The sequence below is a fragment of the Oncorhynchus gorbuscha genome, linkage group LG24 (assembly GCF_021184085.1).
Source record: "Oncorhynchus gorbuscha isolate QuinsamMale2020 ecotype Even-year linkage group LG24, OgorEven_v1.0, whole genome shotgun sequence".
NCBI classification, from domain to species: Eukaryota; Metazoa; Chordata; class Actinopteri; order Salmoniformes; family Salmonidae; genus Oncorhynchus; species Oncorhynchus gorbuscha.
The window spans coordinates 19,157,344-19,178,566 of record NC_060196.1 but is presented as its reverse complement, the minus strand read 5'-3'; the positions used below and the strand labels follow the sequence as shown (position 1 = coordinate 19,178,566).

Genomic DNA, 21,223 nt, shown 5'->3' with positions numbered 1-21,223 from the left:
CATCAGAGTCAGACCAAACTCCTGCGGTGGAGGAGTGTGTACAGCGCCCTAGAGAGACCTGGCGGGCAGTCCAGGAGTCTCTCAGGCAGTGTTATGCAGGTGAATGAGGACCCAAAAGCGACTTAACAGAAACAGAGTTTATTCCAGTCTTTAACAAAACGATAATCCTGGATACTATCACAGGTAAAGTCCAAACAGGAAAACTGAAACCCTCTAGTCAGTAGAGGGGAACAACAGGAGATGCGACCACAGACAGCAGGTCGCTACGGGAAGGCGCAGGCCGTAGCTGATATAGACACCTGCTCACACGCAGCATCTGAAGAAGGCAAAAACACGACGGAACAAGAACACAGCACAGCAAACATCAAACAAGGATCCGACAAGGACAGACGCAGAAACAGAGGGAGAAATAGGGACTCTAATCAGAGGGCAAAATAGGGGACAGGTGTGAAAGAGTAAACGAGGTAGTTAGGACGAATGAGGAACAGCTGGGAGCAGGAACGGAACGATAGAGAGAGAGAGGGATAGAGAGAGAGAGGGATAGAGAGAGAGGGAAAGAAACCTAATAAGACCAGCAGGGGGAAACGAATAGAAGAGAAAGCACAGGGACAAGACATGACAATATATGACAAAACATGACAGTATCCCCCCACTCACCGAGCGCCTCCTGGCGCACTCGAGGAGGAACCCTGGCGGCAACGGAGGAAATCATTGATCAACGAACGGTCCAGCACGTCCCGAGAAAGAACCCAACTCCTCTCCTCCGGACCGTAACGGGAGACGATGAAGAGGGAATCTAGGGCAATAACTCTTATAAAAATGAGACACAGGTAGAGAACTATAAGCGTTAGAGCAATCAGGACCAAACAGGCCAGGAGAGTAACAACTAGGGACAGACTGAGACACAGCAAGGCTAAGACCAGGAACAGGAGAGAGGCGGTGGCTGTGGACAGACTGAGACACAGCAAGTGCAGGAGCAGGACCAGGAGAGATGCGGTGGCAGGGGACAGACTGAGACACAGCAAGGGCAGGAGAGATGCGGTGGCTGGGGACAGACTGAGACCCAGCAAGGTCAGGAGCAGAAGCAGGAAGAAAGTTACCGGACTTAGTCTGCGCGCAGTCCGAACAAGCAGCCACAAAACGGCGCGTGTCACGCTCCTGAGTAGGCCACCAAAAACGCTGGCGAATAGAAGCAAGCGTACCCCGAACGCCGGGGTGGCCAGCTAACTGGGCAGAGTGAGCCCACTGAAGAACGGCCAGACGAGTAGAAACGGGAACGAAAAGAAGGTTACTAGGACAAGCGCGCGGCGACGGAGTGTGAGTGAGTGCTTGCTTAACCTGTCTCTCAATTCCCCAGACATTCAACCCGACAACACGCCCCTCAGGGAGAATCCCCTCGGGGTCGGTAGACGCTACAGAAGAACTGAAGAGACGAGATAAAGCATCAGGCTTGGTGTTCTTATTACCCGGGCGATAAGAAATCACGAACTCGAAACGAGCGAAAAACAACGCCCAACGAGCTTGACGCGCATTGAGTCGTTTGGCAGAACGGATGTACTCAAGGTTCTTTTGGTCAGTCCAAACGACAAAAGGAACGGTCGCCCCCTCCAACCACTGTCGCCATTCGCCTAGGGCTAAACGGATGGCGAGCAGTTCGCGGTTAGCCACATCATAGTTACGTTCCGACGGCGACAGGCGATGAGAAAAATACGCGCAAGGGTGGACCCCATCGTCAGTATGGGAGCGCTGGGACAGAATGGCTCCCACGCCCACCCCCGACGCGTCTACCTCGACAATGAACTGTTTAGTGACGTCAGGTGCAACAAGGATAGGAGCGGATGCAAAACGCTTCTTGAGGAGATCAGTACAACAATCATACGACCGGTGAGGAGGAAGGGAGGTGGCTCTAGACCGACTGAAGAACGTGCGCAGATCATGATATTCCTCCGGCCCTCCTGTCAAATCACCAGGTTCCTCCTGTGAAGAGGGAGCAGAAGAAACAGGAGGAATAGCAGACATTAAACATTTCACATGACAAGAAACGTTCCAGGAAAGGATAGAATTACTAGACCAATCAAAAGAAGGATTATGACACACTAGCCAGGGATGACCCAAAACAACAGGTGTAAAAGGTGAACGAAAAATCAAAAAAGAAATGGTCTCACTATGGTTACCAGATACTGTGAGGGTTAAAGGTAGTGTTTCACATAATATACTGGGGAGAGGACTACCATCCAAGGCGAACATGGCCGTGGGCTCCCCTAACTGTCTGAGAGGAATGTCATGTTCCCGAGCCCAGGCTTCGTCCATAAAACAGCCCTCCGCCCCAGAGTCTATTAATCCACTGCAGGAAGCTGCCGAACCGGTCCAGCGTAGATGGACCGGCAAGGTAGTACAGGAACTTGACGGAGAGGACAGAGTAGTAGCGCTTATCAGTAGCCCTCTGCTTACTGATGAGCTCTGGCCTCTAACTGGACATGAAATGACAAAATGACCAGCGGAACCGCAATAGAGACAGAGGCGGTTGGTGATTCTCCGTTCCCTCTCCTTAGTCGAGATGCGAATACCCCCCAGCTGCATGGGCTCAACACCTGAGTCAGTGGGGAAAGATGGTAGTGTCGGGGAGAGGGGGGACACAGTTAACGCGAGCTCTCTTCCATGAGCTCGGTGACGAAGATCTACCCGTCGTTCTATGCGAATAGCTAGTTCAATCAAAGAATCCACGCTGGATGGAACCTCCCGGGAGAGAATCTCATCCTTAACCTTAGCGTGGAGTCCCTCCAGAAAACGAGCGAGCAACGCCTGCTCATTCCAGTTACTGGAGGCAGCAAGAGTGCGAAACTCTATAGAGTAATCCGTTATGGATCGATTACCTTGACATAGGGAAGACAAGGACCAGGAAGCTTCTTTCCCAAAAACAGAACGATCAAAAACCTGTATCATCTCCTCCTTAAAGTTCTGATACTGGTTAGTACACTCAGCCCTTGCCTCCCAGATAGCCGTGCCCCACTCGCGAGCCCGTCCAGTGAGGAGAGATATGACGTAGGCGATACGAGCAATACCCCTGGAGTACGTGTGGGGCTGGAGAGAGAACACTATATCACACTGGGTAAGGAACGAGTGACATTCAGTGGGCTCCCCAGAGTAGCACGGTGGGTTATTAATTCTGGGCTCCGGAGACCCGGAAGCCCAGGAGGTAACCGGTGGATCGAGGCGGAGATTGTGAATCTCCTCCGAGAGGCCGGAGACATGGGCGGCCAGGGTCTCAACGGCATGTCGAGCAGCAGACAATTCCTGTTCGTGTCTGCCTAGCATCGCTCCCTGGAACTCGACAGCAGAGTAGAGAGAATCCGTAGTCGCTGGGTCCATTCTTGGTCGGATCCTTCTGTTATGCAGGTGAATGAGGACCCAAAAGCGACTTAACAGAAACAGAGTTTATTCCAGTCTTTAACAAAACGATAATCCTGGATACTATCACAGGTAAAGTCCAAACAGGAAAACTGAAACCCTCTAGTCAGTAGAGGGGAACAACAGGAGATGCGACCACAGACAGCAGGTCGCTTCGGGAAGGCGCAGGCCGTAGCTAATATAGACACCTGCTCACACGCAGCATCTGAAGAAGGCAAAAACACGACAGAACAAGAACACAGCACAGCAAACATCAAACAAGGATCCGACAAGGACAGACGCACAAACAGAGGGAGAAATAGGGACTCTAATCAGAGGGCAAAATAGGGGACAGGTGTGAAAGAGTAAACGAGGTAGTTAGGACGAATGAGGAACAGCTGGGAGCAGGAACGGAACGATAGAGAGAGAGAGGGATAGAGAGAGAGAGGGATAGAGAGAGAGGGAAAGAAACCTAATAAGACCAGCAGGGGGAAACGAATAGAAGAGAAAGCACAGGGACAAGACATGACAATATATGACAAAACATGACAGGCAGGCCAGTGAATGGCAGAAAAAGTGCGCTGACTGCCACCGCAGTGAGGCCCCTGTGTTCGCACCAGGTGACAGGGTCTGGCTCTCGACCCGAAACCTGCCCCTCCGCCTGCCCTGCCGGAAGCTGGGGCCGCAGTGTGTGGGGCCATTCAAAGTCCTGAGGAGGATAAACGAGGTGTGTTATAGATTGCAACTTCCCTCTTACTATCGCATTAACCCCTCGTTTCATGTGTCTCTCCTCAGGCCGGTGGTAGCTGGTCTCCTACAAGAAGGTGAGGTACCGGAGGTCCCTCCGCCCCCTCTGAACATCGAGGGGTCCCCGGCGTACACAGTACCAGCTATTCTGGACTCGAGACGCCGGGTGAGGGGCCTGCAGTACCTCATGGACTGGGTGGGGTACGGTCCGGAGGAGAGGTGCTGGGTACCGGGGGGGGGGGGGTACTGTCACGAATCCCACCGAAGATGGTGCCTCTTCCTGTTCCTGTGTATGAACAGTTATTTATTAGATTATGGATTAAATGCTTATAGAACCATTTTTTAAGTGTAACCAAAAGATGACCCTGTACTCGCAAAATCTGGTCACAATGCGTACACAGTGACTGATAAAAGACACATTTTAATGCCAATTGTAGGCGTGGCAAATTTTGATCAGATTATGGTGATTGGATCCTCTTGATCGGATGACGACAACCACATGTGAGCACCAGGAAAAAACAGGGCTTCAGTTTGTACGTGGCCATGAATCTTATCCAACTCCAGATAGAGTTCATGTGACTAGGGGGGAGGAAATAACTCATCAATCTTTCACCTACATTCTTGTGCTGTCCATTTCCTGAAAAGTTCCCATTGTGGAGATACAAGGTTTTCTTCCAAATTTACAAATTAACAACAGAAGGCATCTGAGTGCATTAGTCTCTCTTTCAGATTTCTGTATTTCAAATATCATCTGGTAGGTGATGACACGGCAGCCATTTTTGCGGCAGAAATTTCACTACACAACAACTAAACACAAAAATACACATGTTTATTACCACTCCCAAAATAAGAACTGCTTTAGTATTCCATTTTTGTGAGTGTTAGATGAGTGGTGAACTTTCTGGTGCAAAAATGGCTGCCGGGGTATCACCCACCAGATGAGATTTGAAAGAGAGAAATTTGAAAGTGGTTGCAGCAAGGAAATTTGAAAGTGGTTGCAGTAAGGTGAGATGCTGGGGTTGGGTGTTTCTGTGGGGGGGATCCTAGGTTATAACTCCAACTCTGTGGTAATGTCAGGAGAAAACCAAATCTCTCGGTTGATTTGAGGTGATTTTAGTTGATCTTTCACTGCAATCTTACATTTGTGGTGTATCCTCCCTCCATTTGATCCCATAAACCAAGTATATCCTGGCTCATAGGCTGATTGCAGGGTAAGGAACCATCTTACTATTACATAAGAAATCACACCTTTAACTTAAAAGCTCTCAAAGGCAGTTGCCCTATCACTACCATGATGGCTGCTGGTAAATATTGAGAGACAACAAAACATACACTGAAAAATATATATAGTAAAGTGTTGGTCCATGAGCTGAAATAAAAAATCCCCAAAATGTACCATACGCAAAAAAAGGCGTATTTCTCTCAAATTTTGTGCACATATTTGTTTCATATCCCTTTTAGCATTTCTGACAGGTGTGGCATATCAAGAAGCTGATTAAACAGCATGATCATTACACAGGTGTACCTTGTGCTGGGGACAATAAAAGGCCACTCTAAAATGTGAAGTTTATTTATGATTATTTTTTCACCTTTATTTAACCAGGTAGGCCAGTTGAGAACAAGTTCTCATTTACAACTGTGACCTGGCCAAGATAATTGCAATTCATTCCAGTCACTGGCAGCAGAGAACTGGAAGGAAAGGCGGCCAAAGGAGGTGTTGGCTTTGGGAATGACCAGTGAAATATACCTGCTGGAGCGCGTGCTACAGGTGGGTGTTGCTACGGTGACCAGTGAGCTGAGTATAGGCGGAGCTTTACCTAGCAAAGGCTTATAGATCACCTGGAGCCAGTGGGTTTGGCCACAAATATGTAGCGAGGACCAGCCAATGAGAGCATACAGGTCGCAATGGTGGGATTCTCTGTTCCACCTCTACGCAGACGACACCATTCTGTATACTTCTGGCTCTTCTTTGAACACTGTGTTAACTAACCTCCAAACGAGCCATTCCATGCCAAACAACTTTCCTTCCGTGGCCTCCAACTGCTCTTAAATGCAAGTAAAACTAAATAAATGCTTTTCAACCGAACACTGCCCGCACCTGCAGCATCACTACTCTGGACGGCTCTGACTTAGAATATGTGGACAACTACAAATACTTAGGTGTCTGGTTACACTGTAAACTCTCCTTCCAGACTCACATTAAGCATCTCCAAACCAGAATTAAATCTAGAATCGGCTTCCTATTTCGCAACAAAGCATCCTTCACTCATGCTGCCAAACATACCCTCATAAAACGGACAAAATAGCCTCCAACACTCTACTCAACAAATTGGATGCAGTCTATCACAGTGCCATCCGTTTTGTCACCAAAGCCCCATATACTACCCACAAATGCGACCTGTACGCTCTCGTTGGCTGGCCCTCTCTTCATACTCGTTGCCAAACCCACTGGCTCCAGGTCATCTACAAGTCTCTTCTAGGTAAAGCCCCGCCTTATCTCAGCTCACTGGTCACCATTGCAGCACCCATCCGTAGCACGTGCTCCAGCAGGTGTATCTCACCGGTCACCCCCAAAGCCAATTCTTCTTTTGGCCGCCTTTCCTTCCAGTTCTCTGCTGCCAATGACTGGAACGAACTGCAAAAATCACTGAAGCTGGTGATATCTCCCTCACTAGCTATACGCACCAGCTGTCAGAGAAGCTCACAGATCACTGCACCTGTACATTTAACATTTACATTTAAGTCATTTAGCAGACGCTCTTATCCAGAGCGACTTACAAATTGGTGCATTCACCTTATGACATCCAGTGGGACAGTCACTTAACAATAGTGCATCTAAAACTTAGGGGGGGGTGGGGTGAGAGGGATTACTTAACCTATCCTAGGTATTCCTTAAAGAGGTGGGGTTTCAGGTGTCTCCGGAAGGTGGTGATTGACTCCGCTGTCCTGGCGTCGTGAGGGAGTTTGTTCCACCATTGGGGGGCCAGGGCAGCGAACAGTTTTGACTGGGCTGAGCGGGAGCTGTACTTCCTCAGTGGTAGGGAGGCGAGCAGGCCAGAGGTGGATGAACGCAGTGCCCTTGTTTGGGTGTAGGGCCTGATCAGAGCCTGGAGGTACTGAGGTGCCGTTCCCCTCACAGCTCCGTAGGCAAGCACCATGGTCTTGTAGCGGATGCGAGCTTCAACTGGAAGCCAGTGGAGAGAACGGAGGAGCGGGGTGACGTGAGAGAACTTGGGAAGGTTGAACACCAGACGGGCTGCGGCGTTCTGGATGAGTTGAAGGGGTTTAATGGCACAGGCAGGGAGCCCAGCCAACAGCGAGTTGCAGTAATCCAGACGGGAGATGACAAGTGCCTGGATTAGGACCTGCGCCGCTTCCTGTGTGAGGCAGGGTCGTACATAGCCCATCTGTAAATAGCCAATCCAACTACCACATCCCCATGCTGTATTTATTTATTTTTCGTGCTCCTTTGCACCCAGGTATCTCTACTTGCACATTCACCTTCTGCACATATACCACTCCAGTGTTTAATTGCTATATTGTAATTATTTTGCCACCATGGCCTATTTGTTGCCTTAACTCCCTCATCCTACCTCATTTGAACACACTGTATATATACTTTTTCTACTGTATTATTGACTGTATGTTTGTTTATTCCATGTGTAACTCTGTGTTGTTGTATGTGTCGAACTGCTTTTCTTTATCTTGGCCAGGTCGCAGTTGTAAATGAGAACTTGTTCTCAACTAGTCTACCTGGTTAAATAAAGGTTAAATAAAACAATAAAATACTACTACTACTTGTGGCCAGCAGAATACCACCCTGTATACCACTGCTGGCTTGCCTCTGAAGCTTAGCAGGGTTGGTCCTGGTCAGTTCCTGGATGGGAGACCAGATGCTGCTGGAAGTGGTGTTGGAGGGCCAGTAGGAGGCACTCTTTCCTCTGGTCTAAAAACATATCCCAATGCCCCAGGGCATTGCCCTGCGTAGGGTGCCGTCTTTCGGATGGGACGTTAAACGGGTGTCCTGACTCTCTGAGGTCATTAAAAGATCCCATGGCACTTATCGTAAGAGTAGGGGTGAGGTGTTAACCCCGGTGTCCTGGCTAAATTTCCAATCTGACCCTCAAACCATCACGGTCACCTAATAATCCCCAGTTTACAATTGGCTCATTCATCCCCCTCCTCTCCCCTGTAACTATTCCCCAGGTCATTGCTGTAAATGAGAACGTGTTCTCAGTCAACTTACCTGGTAAAATAATGGATAAATAAAATACTACTACTAATGTACTAGTACTATTACTAATACTACTACTGCTATTACTACAACTACTACTACTATTAATGCACTACTACTACTACTGCTACTACTACTGCTATTACTACTACTAACTGCTACTATCTACTACTACTGCTATTACTACTACTAACTACTACTATCTACTACTACTACTACTACAACTTCTACTACTACTACTATTTACTACTACTACTACTACTACTTGTCTACTACTACTACAACTTGTAGTAGGAGTAGGAGCAGCAGCAATACTGCTCTACTAAATAGTTGGAAAACAGTGACTCATTGTTTATAACAAAGGAACCATCCTGCACATCCGAAGCACAGCACAGATTATATGCGGCCACAAATAACTATGTGATAGTAAAGGGCAAAGGATGTCGAAACAATAACCTTGCATATTGTATGATCATTAAAGGGACAATTACCATTGTCCCAAAACACAGCTATTGGCACTACACAGTGGAAGATAATGACTTGTGTAGCCTTGAGGAAATATGAGCTTTACACACCACATCAGCATATGAGATAGGGGAGAGCGATAAGAGAGTGAGCTAACACAGGCAGTGGTTTAAAAGGCCAGGTGGTAGGCTAAGGCAGGTCACTCCTTAGAGTAGAGCCAGTCCAACCCTTCCAGCAACCATGACCTACAACGGCACTTGGAAAGTAGACCGCAGCGAGAACTATGAGAAATTCATGGAGCAGATGGGTAAGAGATCAATCGTTTTTGGAAAATTAGTTTTGGGGGAAAGACACTTCGGCACAAATGGCCTTTTGGTGGATGTTGAAAGCAAAGACAAGTAGGCCTACAACATGTTTACATAAACAGGCATACAAAGTGCATTTAATGCAAATAAAGTCAATTCACTTTTTGTACCACAGGCAATTCAGTGGTGTGTTTGTATAAAAGTGATTTTTAATGCATTAAATGCCTTTAGATTAGAGGACTATGTATGTTTTCTGACATTTGACATAAGGCACTGTAAAATGATTGCATAATATCTAGCCAGGTGCTGCACTGTAGTACATCCAAATGAAATATCTTGTATAGTCGTTTACGCATGGTTCAATTCGATTTGGAGTTGGACACATGGATTGTGTCTCTGTTCACAGGTGTCAACATGGTCAAGAGGAAGCTGGCCGCTCACGATAACCTCAAGATTACCCTTGAACAAACTGGAGACAAATTTGTCGTGAAGGAGGCCAGTTCTTTCCGCACGCTGGATTTGGAATTTACCCTGGGAGTCACCTTTGAATATGCTCTTGCAGATGGGACAATGCTATCAGTAAGCAAAGCATTTATACAGTATTATATAGTATTATATTCTTGCAGCCATACATACAATGGCTGTGGTAGAGCCTAGGCTTAGTTTTTATGTTGATGCATAGTGTATTCCCAGAAGAAATTGGTAACAACATAATTGAATTCGTGCATACCACAATTCCAAAGATTTGATTCCTATCTGTTATTTCCAATAACAAAAGTTTATTGCATTATTTTTCTGCGCTCGAAGCTATTCAATACTTGATAATGAGTTGCAAAGTACAGGGCACAGTCACATTGGCACTCTTCCAACATGTCCACACTAGGATACCAGTTAAAACACATTCACAATACATTTCTCCATTATGTACAGTTTGCTACTGTACATTTAGGAACACAAGCCTGATGAAGTATAAAACCTTTCAGCAACTAGATGAATATGATATGGAAATCTTTTTCGATGTGCAGCATGACTGCAAAAAAAGATTACCTGGCGTGTTGCCACTTGATTCTTGGACCAGTATCATGATGAATTATTTGACCTTTCACCCCTCAGGGATCATGGGGCATGGAAGGAGACATGATGAAAGGTACATTCACCAGAAAGGACAATGGAAAGGTGCTGACAACTACCAGAGCCATTGTTGGAGAGGAACTTGTACAGGTTAGTTTCCCTCTAAGGAAAATGTTATTTGCATGTGAAAAAAGAATATATGCACCCTGTTTTACACACCCTAAATGAAAACATATTTACACTTCTGAAGAAGAAAAGAGGCAGCAGACCTTGGCCAAAGTACAAATCAAATGCTTGAAAGTAGCTAGCTTGATTTACTTTGGAGTTTGCTATGTTGGGACAATTCCATTGGTTTAATTATACAGGGCAAACCAAATCAAGTGCAGCATTTGACAGACGTATTTGTCATGGATATGGATTTGAACCAGGTCTGGTTGTAGGATATTTTTGTTGTCATAATAAAATATATACTCTTCCTCCAACAGAGCTACAGCTATGATGGAGTCGAAGCCAAGAGAATTTTCAAGAGGGGTTAGAGGAAACCGATCAAACAATCCAACCACTAAGACCAAGAAGAGCTACGTTCAAAACCAGAATGATACCATTTTACAACCTTTCTGAAGCCACTGGACCACTTTAGGTCTTTGTAACGCCAACATAATTTTTAGCTGTACAAGATGCACTGTTTGTAATAGAAATGTGTAAAGCAGGTTTTATTTGCACTTCAAGTTTTGATATTTTAAGAAGTAAACACATTTTTTGAATTATTTATGGAGTGATTTTCTGAATTTCTCAATGTCCACAAAATGTATACAGATATTTCTGAATATTCAAGATTAGATGAGTGCAAGCACACTAGCGCAATACACAATTGCCAATGACTGTGACTCACTGTTGTCAATCATCAATGGTAATCAAGTGACTGCAAAAACCAGAGGCATACAAAAAACGTTTAGTGATTGCATAATTTTAAGTTTATTAAACAATGAATAAAAATAAATGCATAGGCATCTCCAAAAATATAAAGTGTACACAGTCAGCTATACTGTACATGTTTCTTTTCAAATGGAACATGTTAAACCTTCTCATGGAAAAAATGCAAAGGCACTCCAGATATAACAGCAGAGCAATATATACAAAATCCATACTCCCAAAAATACCCAGTGAGAAAAACAATTAAAACCTTTCCGCTGAAGCAAGACTTACATAAATAAATAATAAACTGTATATTACATGAATATATTAATGTAAAGCATTGAAATAACCAACTTTACAACAAGCAAATAAAAACTCTTACCAGTGAGAACTGGGAACACAGTTTCATGTTGAGCTTAAAAGATTAAAGAGGATTCATATATCAACAGCCTAGGAACATTAGTGGGCAAATACTATGACATCCATTGTTGTTAGTGTCCCGGTTTGTTGAGTCTTACCCCAAATGATTTGAATGCCAAAATGTCATAACAAAAAATGAAATTTACCAGACATAATGGCAAAACCATTAATTTTGAAGCAGCATGGATTTAAATAAATTACAAAAATCAAATGACGGATCACTATTGGATTACATTTTGTTTTGATAACTGAAAAAGGACAGCCAAGATGCTAAGTTGTCAATAGCTTTTTTCTCTTAAAGATTTGTGCACATAGACGCAGCACTACATTTTATGCTGATGAATGTAAAATATTCTAATATCGGGGATATTGACTTGCATTGAATTTGTGCCATTAGATGGTAAAAAGTTTGCATTTGGAGACAGTGGCCAGGTAAACAAAACCAAAGCACGGATTGCTGTCTCACCTTGTCCATAGACTGCATAGACCAACATGTAATTTTGTCATTTGGGTGAACTATCCCTTTAAATGATTTTTTTCTTCTGAAAGTAGCAGGGTCCTCTGGGACATGGGACATGGGGCAAGATTCAGATGTTTTGTTTTTGGTTCTTCCCAACCATAATTGCTTTACCTGTTCTTTGCACACATTACAAATGGATAGAGGAACATTGCAATTAAAATAAGTCATTACGTTAATGAATCTACATACGTATCCCCAGTTAGCCGCAATTAAGTTTTGCCTATTGATGACTTAAATACCATAAAACTACAATGTAGCTCTGTTGCAATTTTTTTATAACAGGCAATGGAGTTGAGATATCTGGAAAGTTTTCAAGAGACATTTTCCTCTCACAAAGAAGCACTTTGCATCAGCAAACTAACCATAACATTTTAAATATGTAATGACACATGATCCAAGGCAATTTCCAAATGCTGCAAAATTGCAACATAAAATATAAAATATTACGGATAGTTTCCTCAAGCAAACTGTCACCAACAAAGTGTTATACTGTGAAGTGTTAAAGGTTAAATGCTGCTGTTTTTATCTCAATATCAAATCATTTCTAGGTAACAATTAAGTGCCTTACTTTGATTGTTTTCAATTAAAATTTTCAAACATTTTCAAAAATATCTTATTAGGAATGGCAAATTCTCGAGCAAGAATTTTTGCTAGGACTGCCTGGGAGTGATTTGAGCAGGGGAAAACTAAAAAAAAAGAAGAAAAAAAAGAAGCTTTTGCTGTTAATGGCGGAGAGGTTTGGAACTCTCGTATCTTCGACTCATCTCTCGGTCTATTAACTAATTTACTGCATGTTGATGTCACCATGGAAGGCCAATACTCCCTCCCACCAAAACAGGCAGAAATTTCAGATGCTCTTTTCAAACAGCTTACACTAAAATGGTATTCATCATTATCACAATGTCACAGTATTATTCCAACCTCATAGTGTGGAAATATATATAGAACAAGATTTTGACTGCACTGGGCCTTTAAAGTCTACACATTAGCATGATCTGAATGGTTTTATGGATCACCAAAACTGAAGCCATCTCCCATTGGGTTATTTACCTAATACCTTTCTTCCTTTAACAATGTGAAATGTGAAAATGTTATGTAAAAAAGTTATGGTAAAAGTTATGGTTCCTGGTTTTTGACAGGGAAATGACCCCTGACCTATCCAATGAAAACATTATGAAATTAATTCTAATGTGAATGATATTGGTTTGGCTTCATTCAGAAACATCTAGATTTACCAACATTTAAATCAATTGCACCTTAAATTGTGATACTATGGGTGTCATTGCCAAAAACGTATTGACACAATCATGCTTACATAGTGTCCGACACTTTGGCCCGGATTCAATCCGATCGTAGGTTATAGACATTGATGAAAACATATTGACACAATCATGCTAGCATAGTATCCCACACCTTGGAACACTATGCTTTTTTCAGACTTACGCTATTTCCCGATTGAGACAACATTAGCAGCATTTACCGTAAATTGGATCTCCGTGAATGTGGAAACATTGGCTTTAAAAGCTGCAATAGCTATAACTCGCGATCATATTGAATCCCTGCCGTTATCTTCTCCCTAAATAAATACAATAAATAATAACAACTTAAAGGATTTTTTTTTGCTGTTTTCAAACTTACCTCTATTTTTTCCACTTACTCTGAAAGTAGTCTATGGGGCCAAAGAAACTGTCATCCACAGGTTTGATTTGTTTAAATAGCCACTATTAACAATTGGAGTGATAGGGGCAAGCTCACCATGTTCAAAATTGCACGACCAAATCAACTCAAATACCTTCAAATCACTGGTGCGAAGGTGAACTGCAAGGCCCCTGGAGTGACAAACCACCCTTGCCGTCTCTGTCTGGCCGGCTCCCCTCTACACTGGCTTGTTAGTGCTCTCCCATTCCGTCCCTAAGAGAGGTACATCACGTCGTGCAAGGCTTTTTTCGCTATACTCAACGTTATCTTCCTGTCCGGTTTTGGGCTTGTGTGGTGGGGGAGACCTTTGCGGGCTATACGCCGCCTTGTCTCTGGGTAGTAAGTCGGTGGTCTGTTGATATCCTTCTAGTGGTGTGGGGGCTGTGCTTTGTCAAAGTGGGTGAGATTACATCGTGCCTGGTTGGCCCCGCCTGGGGGTATCGTCGAGCAGGGCCACAGTGTCCCCGACCCCCCGTCTCAGTCTCCAGTATCTATGCTGCAATATGGAGTTTTTCCTAGCCACCTTGCTTCTACACCTGCATTGCTTGTTTTGGGGTTTTAGGCTGGGTTTCTGTATACACACTTTGTGACATCTGCTGATGTAAAAAGGTATTTATAAAGATATTTGATTGAGCATAGTGAACTTTACCCTATCATTCCTTTCACTTTTTGGTTAGTGGCTAAACTTTAGCAGTGGCTAAAGTTGGTCAAGTTAGCAGTGGTTGAAATAAATCGGATGTCTCTCCTGCCCTATAAAGTACTTGCATGGTACTGTATGTGGAAAAATTGAGGCAGGTCAAAAAAGTGTAGATATCATTTAAGTAGACCCAATAACATAAACCAATTGGAATTTGGATGTTGGTTGGATACAAATGTAAAGTATGCCATGCGCATGCTCATACTGTACACATCACTATTGTTACCTCTTTATAAGTCCTCATGCAGGTTGGCTAACATTATTACAGTTGTCTATTCAGCAGGATAACAAGTATACAAACACAATGATAGTGTTTGTATTATGAGATTGCTGAATTTGCCGCTTATATTTCGGAAACAAGAGTTTGTGTTGGCTACACAATCAGAGATGCACATTACCTTAAACCAAAAGGTAAAGAGTTTATACTCAACAGGTAATCCTTATATTTGACTGTATTATGACTTGGACTGCCCTTTCCAACTTCCAACTCATCTATCGACATAGATACATTTTTTTCTCTGACAGTGGACTATCAAACTGTATCTTACTTTAAAATACATAGAAGTACTTCAGTAACCCACAGTGCATCAGTGATTTGACATTTGACACTGATTACAGTTGAAGTTCTGGGAGCAACACTTTTCCAGCCAGCAGACTCTTTGGCATCCAGTTCAATAGCTTATTTTATATGGACATCAGACCTATGAGTAAGAAGAGGACAGTAGATTATTATGACAGTAGATTATGTGTGCGCCATGAAAACATTTTCACTGTTTACATTAAGAAAGAAATGCCATTTAGCAGACGCTTTTATCCAAAGCATACATACATTGTTTACGTATGGGTGGACGTGGGAATTGAAACCACTGCCCTGGTGTTGCAAGCGCCATGCTCTACCAACTGAGCAACAGAGGACCGCATTACTAATGTGTGTTATAGAGCTTGTTGCTAAAAACCTTTCTTGTCCTTACACACTTCTTGTATTGCAGACCTGGGTACAATATCTGTCAATGTCAAATATTTTCAAATACATGGAGTTTCATTTCATTTGGTTGAGTACAATGAAACCAATGCAATAATACTAGAAGTGCATCACACATACTATATATTTTTGATTAACAGATATTTTAAAGTATTTAAACTACTCAACCTGTATTTGATCTAAGTCTGGTTTATTGGTTGTGCATTTTTCAGCTCTTGTTTTTGCTTGTTAAAGTTGACATTTTAGTAATTTAGCAGACACTTGTATTCAGAGCAGCTTAATTAGTGCATTTATCTTAAAGGCCCAATGCAGCTGTTTATATATGAATATCAACTCGTTTCTGGGGAACAATTAAGTACCTTACAGTAATACATTTCCATTAAAATGGGCAAAAATAGCTTTTTAGCAAAATTAACTTCTCAAAACAAAAATTTAGCTAGAATATTTTATTTGTCAAATGTCAATCATCATGTCACCAGAATAAGACCTTCGATATTTATCGTAAAGGAGCATCAAGAAGTTCATCATAACTTATTATATATAGCCTAAACTCTTTTGGTTTACCGAGTCGTAGTGGGAGGGCCACACACCATATCATCGCGTGACTCCAAGTTTACTTCGATACGATGGTTATTATATCAATATATGTGTATAAAGGCTTTTTCCACCGACATTTTACAGACACAAAAATTCACTCTTCGAACAAACACATTATCGGTCGGCATTTATACAATTGTATCGAAACTGCTCCCATCACAGCTGTGGATGGAAAACATTGTTACTGTAAGCAAACATTTCCTCAATAAGTAGCAAAGTCAGTGCTTGTCCTGAGTAGTGGTATTGAACAGCTTCAATTCTAGTATACAGATGAATATATTTACTTATTTTATTTAACCTTTATTTAACTAGGCAAGTCAGTTAAAGAACAAATTCTTATTTACAATGATGGCCTACCAAAAGGCAAAAAGGCCTCCTGCGGGAACGGCGGCCTGGGAATAAAATCAATACAATATAAATAGAGGACAAAACACACATCACAACAAGATAGACCTAAGACAACAACATAGCAAGGCAGCAACACATGACAACACAGCATGGTAGCAACACAACATAACAACAACATGGTAGCAGCACAAAAGATTGTACAAACATTATTGGGCACAGTCAACAGCACAATGGTCAAGAAGGTAGAGACAACAATACATCACACAAAGCAGCCACAACTGTCAGTAAGAGTGTCCATGATTGAGTCTTTGAATGAAGCGATTGAGATAAAACTGTCCAGTTTGAGTGTTTGTTGCAGTTCGTTCCAGTCGCTAGCTGCAGCGAACTCAGGGATGTGTGTGCTTTGGGGACGTTTAACAGAATGTGACTGGCAGAACGGGTGTTGTATGTGGAGGATGAGGGCTGCAGAAGATATCTCAGATAGGAGGGAGTGAGACCTTAGGGGGTTTTATAAATAAGCATCAACCAGTGGGTCTTGCGACAGGTATACAGAAATGACCAGTTTACAGAGGAGTATAGACTGCAGTGATGTGTCCTATAAGGAGCTTTGGTGGCAAATCTGATGGCCGAATGGTAAAGAACATCTAGCCGCTCGAGAGCACCCTTACGATCCAAAAATTATGTCTCCGTAATCTAGCATGGGAAGGATAGTCATCTGAATCAGGGTTAGTTTGGCAGTTAGGGTGAAAGAGGAGCGATTTCGATAGAAGAAACCAAGTCTAGATTTAACTTTAGCCTTTGATATGTGCTGAGAAGGACAGTGCACCGTCTAGCCATACTCCCAAGTACTAGTATGAGGTGACTACATCAAGCTCTAAACCCTCAGAGGTAGTAATAACACCTGTGGGAAGAGGGGCATTCTTCTTACCAAACCACATGACCTTTGTTTTGGAGGTGTTCAGAACAAGGTTAAGGGTAGAGAAAGCTTGTTGGACACTAAGAAAGCTTTGTTGTAGAGCATTTAGCACAAAATCCGGGGAGGGGCCAGCTGAGTATAAGACTGTATCATCTGCATATAAATGGATGAGAGAGCTTCCTACTGCCTGAGCTATGTTATTGATGTAAGTTGAGAAAAGCGTGGGGCCTAGGATTGAGCCTTGGAGTACTCACTTGGTGACAGGCAGTGGCTGAGACAGCAGATCTTCTCACTTTATACACTGCACTCTTTGAGAGGTAGTTAGCAAACCAGGCCAAAGACCCCTCAGAGACATCAATACTCCTTAGCCAATAAAGTCAATAAAAATAGCAGCACAATGTTGCTTCGACTCAAGGGCAATGGTGACATCATTGAGGACCTTTAAGGTTGCAGTGACACATCCATAACCATATATACATTTATATATGTATACATATATGTAAATATATAGAGAGAGATTTTTTACTGCATTAAATGAATGTGTCCTCATCATCACCAGTGAAATGAAATTAATTTGTGCCTGCCCTTCTCTCACTGATTTTGACCCAGGCGAGTGCAGCATATCATGCTGTAATGCACAAAATAAACTGCATCTGTATGCATAAAAGGATCTGGTCGCGGAGCCATCAAAAAGGTGCTGATAAGAGGAACTGTGATGCATGGCAATTCCTGAAAGGTCACAGCGTATCACTTACCAGGTAATATCGTCACAAATAGCCACGCTCATCCAGTCCTTTGGCTGTCACTGGGTTCCATTTTGCAGTGGGCTTATTGCTGTTATGGCCTGTTTTTGTGGAAAAAATAAAACAATATAGATATAGATGAACTCAATGCAAAAACACACATGAAATATATATATATATATATTTTTTTTACAGATAAACGCCAAAGCTCATTTTGGGCAGATGCCAGCATTTAAAATATTTGGATGCTTTATGTTTCTAATTAGAGTTTTAAGTTTACTGTTGCTACCACTCGTTTTGGAACAGTGCACTTACTGTACATGACTGCCCGTAGGTGTTTTTACAAGCTGCTGTGACTGTCCAAGCTTACCTGCATCAGGCCTGGTTTTGGGTGGGTCTAGCATGGAGTGTGTGTTTGCAGGGTGCAGGTGGTGGCTGGGGTGTTCTCCGGGCTCCGTTGGTGCTTTGGGCATGATAGCTGAGAGTAGGAGGGGTCGCTGGTGATGGTACTTAAGTCTGTATGTGTCTGTCATGCAATTGTCCACGCTGAAGTACGTGGTGAGGGAAACCCCTTGGGCTGCCGCTGACTCGGCTCCAGATGGCCTGCAGATGGGGAGCCTCTCCTCGCTTTCGCCCGACGACGGGTTGCTCCTTTCTGGATCCGAGCCCGACTTGGAGCTGGCACTCGACGAGGGCCTCTGCAGAGGGCCATTGGATTCCGACCTCTGGTTGGGGCTGGGGTTATGTGAGGCCAGGGTGGGCCGGACGCTGGGCCGGGGGCTGGTCTGGGAAGGCTCTTGGAGTAGCCTGGGACGGAAGCAATGGCGGCCAACATCCCCCTGGTGAGGGGAAGCTCGCTGGGCGGCTTTAGGGTGAGGCAGTGACGGCATGGAGGGCTGATGTTGAGATGAGGGTTCTTCCAGTTCGATATGGGGGGGTTGGTGGAAGGCCAGGTGGTGGGGGGGACAGGGAGACTCGGACAGAGGGGGCTTGATGTTGCTGGAGCGGTAGGCACTGTCCTCTGGTTCCGAGAGATTTCCAGCCAGGTCGTCAGAGTTGTTCCACTCCGAGCTGCTGGTTTTACCCAAGCGCCGCACGGCAGGGCTGTCGCCATGGTGACCACCTCTGTTGTTGTTACTCATCTCTGGCGATCCCATCATGTGACTACTCCTGTTGTCTGAGGAGCTTGCGTCCCTCTCTAGACCTGCTCCTTTCTTAGAACTGCCAGAGCTGTATCTACATTTTCGCCTGTAGAATAGAATACAATAGACTTTTTAAGTGCACAAAATATGGATGTACACATTGACAATTAACAACACTAAACATATCAATAACAATAACAATATCCAAGTTGGTACATTACCTTGAACTTGGACTACTTTTCAGGAGATGTGAAACTTGATGGTCGCAGTTCTTTCCCTGAGTTGTCAGTTGATGTTTGCCTAGAAAACAAATAGACAAAGCTGACTCACTGCTTAGGACAAAATTCAAATGAAACCCCCAAATCATGCAACCACCAACATTTAATGGAGTTATTTATTTACATTATGGATAGTTTTCCCCCCACAGTAATTCTTGATATTTTGTCCAAAAGGGAAAAGTAATACAACTTGGGGGTGATTCCATTGAATAAATTCAATCAACAGTTAATCAGGTCTATTTATTCATGATTTCTAAATTAGGAATAAGTATTTGACATTTTCATTTAAACCTCCATTTTCTAGAGACAGATAGAAACTGACACCTAATCGCAGAGAAATAACAAACAGAGAAACACACAGGAGAGACATTAGAGCGAGGGAGAAAGCGAGAGAAAGAAAGAAAGGGATGGACAGGCAGGTAGACAGACAGAAACAGGGAGAGAAAGAGAGAGAGAGAGAAAGAGAGAGAGAGAGAGAGAGAGAGAAAAAAATAGGGAATGGCCTATTTTCAGGGAGATAGCCTATTTCTCTCACAGTGCCAGTGAGTTGGGAGAGTAAAAGCATTTATGTTTTTCTGAAGCACGGTGGCAGCACAGTGTTGATCTCCACCGCCATTGTCCCTGCCACCGGATCGACCAATCGGCAGACGGGCCAGCACAGCAGGAGGCAGTATGCATGCTAAATTCATCCACTTTAAAAATAGAAGCGCATTTTTTCCCCCCACTGACCTAGAGGTCCATGCAAGGATAAAAGCTGTGGGAGACGGTTTGGCTCTCGATTCACACAGGCTTGACTGTAGAAGGAAGCATTGCTATAAGCTAACGCATTCAGATAAAGGGATAAAACATGTTCAACTCTATGCTCTTGCATAAAACAATGAAAGAGTGCTTGCAGTCAACACTCGATCACATGAAAATTGAAAAAGGAGCCAGCACTCACTTGATTCAGTTACAATAAAAGCTTTCAATAGCTTAGCTTTTATATATTTTACGGGGAGCATATCCTACTAGAGCACACAGTGCTAACATATGACTAAGATGGAAACAGTGAAGTCCAGCTGCGGCATCTGAACAAGCATTTGGGGATTACTGTCAGATTAATGAATGTGGAGGGGCTTTGTGGGTGAACAGGTTAAATCAACAGGTGGACATTCTAGAGACATACAGACAACCAGCGCCCAATCCAAAATGACATTCTGTTTTACATTTATTCACCCCATACTGTGTTTTCATTTTTTTTCTGTGACTAAAATGTCCTCTTTAGCCTCTGAACACACACAGGATAAAACATAACTAAAATGCCATACTCAATACTAAGATCAAGCTCTCAACATGACAACAACAAATTATAGTCAGGATGTTACTGCATTTTTATATTTTGCCTAGCCTCATTCTCCGTGTGGGAAATAGTTAGAAACCTACAGTACTACACAACACATATCCTACTGTACACGACACATGTCTGATAGATTTTGATGTGACACTTACAGTACTGCTATTTACAGTAGCAACAGTTGGCCATTTGTTAGTTTGGCTCAAAATCTATTTCCACGCTGGGTTTATTTAGCGTTTTCTTCTCGGAAATCATAATGTTTTTTAAATAGCTAGTGCAGATTAGAACGTAAGAGATTTGAAGGGCTTGGTCTTGCATTACTCACCAGGGCTGTGCAATCCTGACAAAAATCTTTTGCGATTAGGGCCTATTGCCCCTATATTCAGTTCACCATAATCTAGCACCATTACATCAGGGGATCAAAA

General features: G+C 43.4%; 2 protein-coding genes across 4 annotated transcripts in view; one reads left to right on the top strand and one right to left on the bottom strand.

Annotated features, from left to right (window-relative positions):
• The first annotated feature begins 8,983 nt into the window (after positions 1 to 8,983).
• fabp2 (fatty acid binding protein 2, intestinal) lies at positions 8,984 to 10,976 on the top strand. Its single transcript, XM_046325625.1, has 4 exons — positions 8,984 to 9,140; positions 9,545 to 9,717; positions 10,252 to 10,359; positions 10,695 to 10,976. The coding sequence occupies exons 1-4, from the start codon at positions 9,074 to 9,076 to the stop codon at positions 10,743 to 10,745; spliced, it is 399 nt and encodes a 132-aa protein (XP_046181581.1). The 5' UTR covers positions 8,984 to 9,073; the 3' UTR covers positions 10,746 to 10,976.
• A 190-nt stretch (positions 10,977 to 11,166) lies between these two features.
• usp53b (ubiquitin specific peptidase 53b) overlaps positions 11,167 to 21,223 on the bottom strand; it is a 54,688-nt gene continuing 44,631 nt past the window's right edge. For all 3 annotated transcript variants that reach the window (XM_046325621.1, XM_046325622.1, XM_046325623.1), the window contains exons 16-19: positions 19,409 to 19,487; positions 18,416 to 19,293; positions 18,058 to 18,146; positions 11,167 to 15,160 (exon numbers count right to left, since the gene is read on the bottom strand). In XM_046325621.1, the coding sequence (XP_046181577.1) occupies positions 18,070 to 18,146; positions 18,416 to 19,293; positions 19,409 to 19,487 (1,034 nt within the window). In that variant the 3' untranslated portion in view covers positions 11,167 to 15,160; positions 18,058 to 18,069. The remainder of the gene's footprint in view (positions 15,161 to 18,057; positions 18,147 to 18,415; positions 19,294 to 19,408; positions 19,488 to 21,223) is intronic.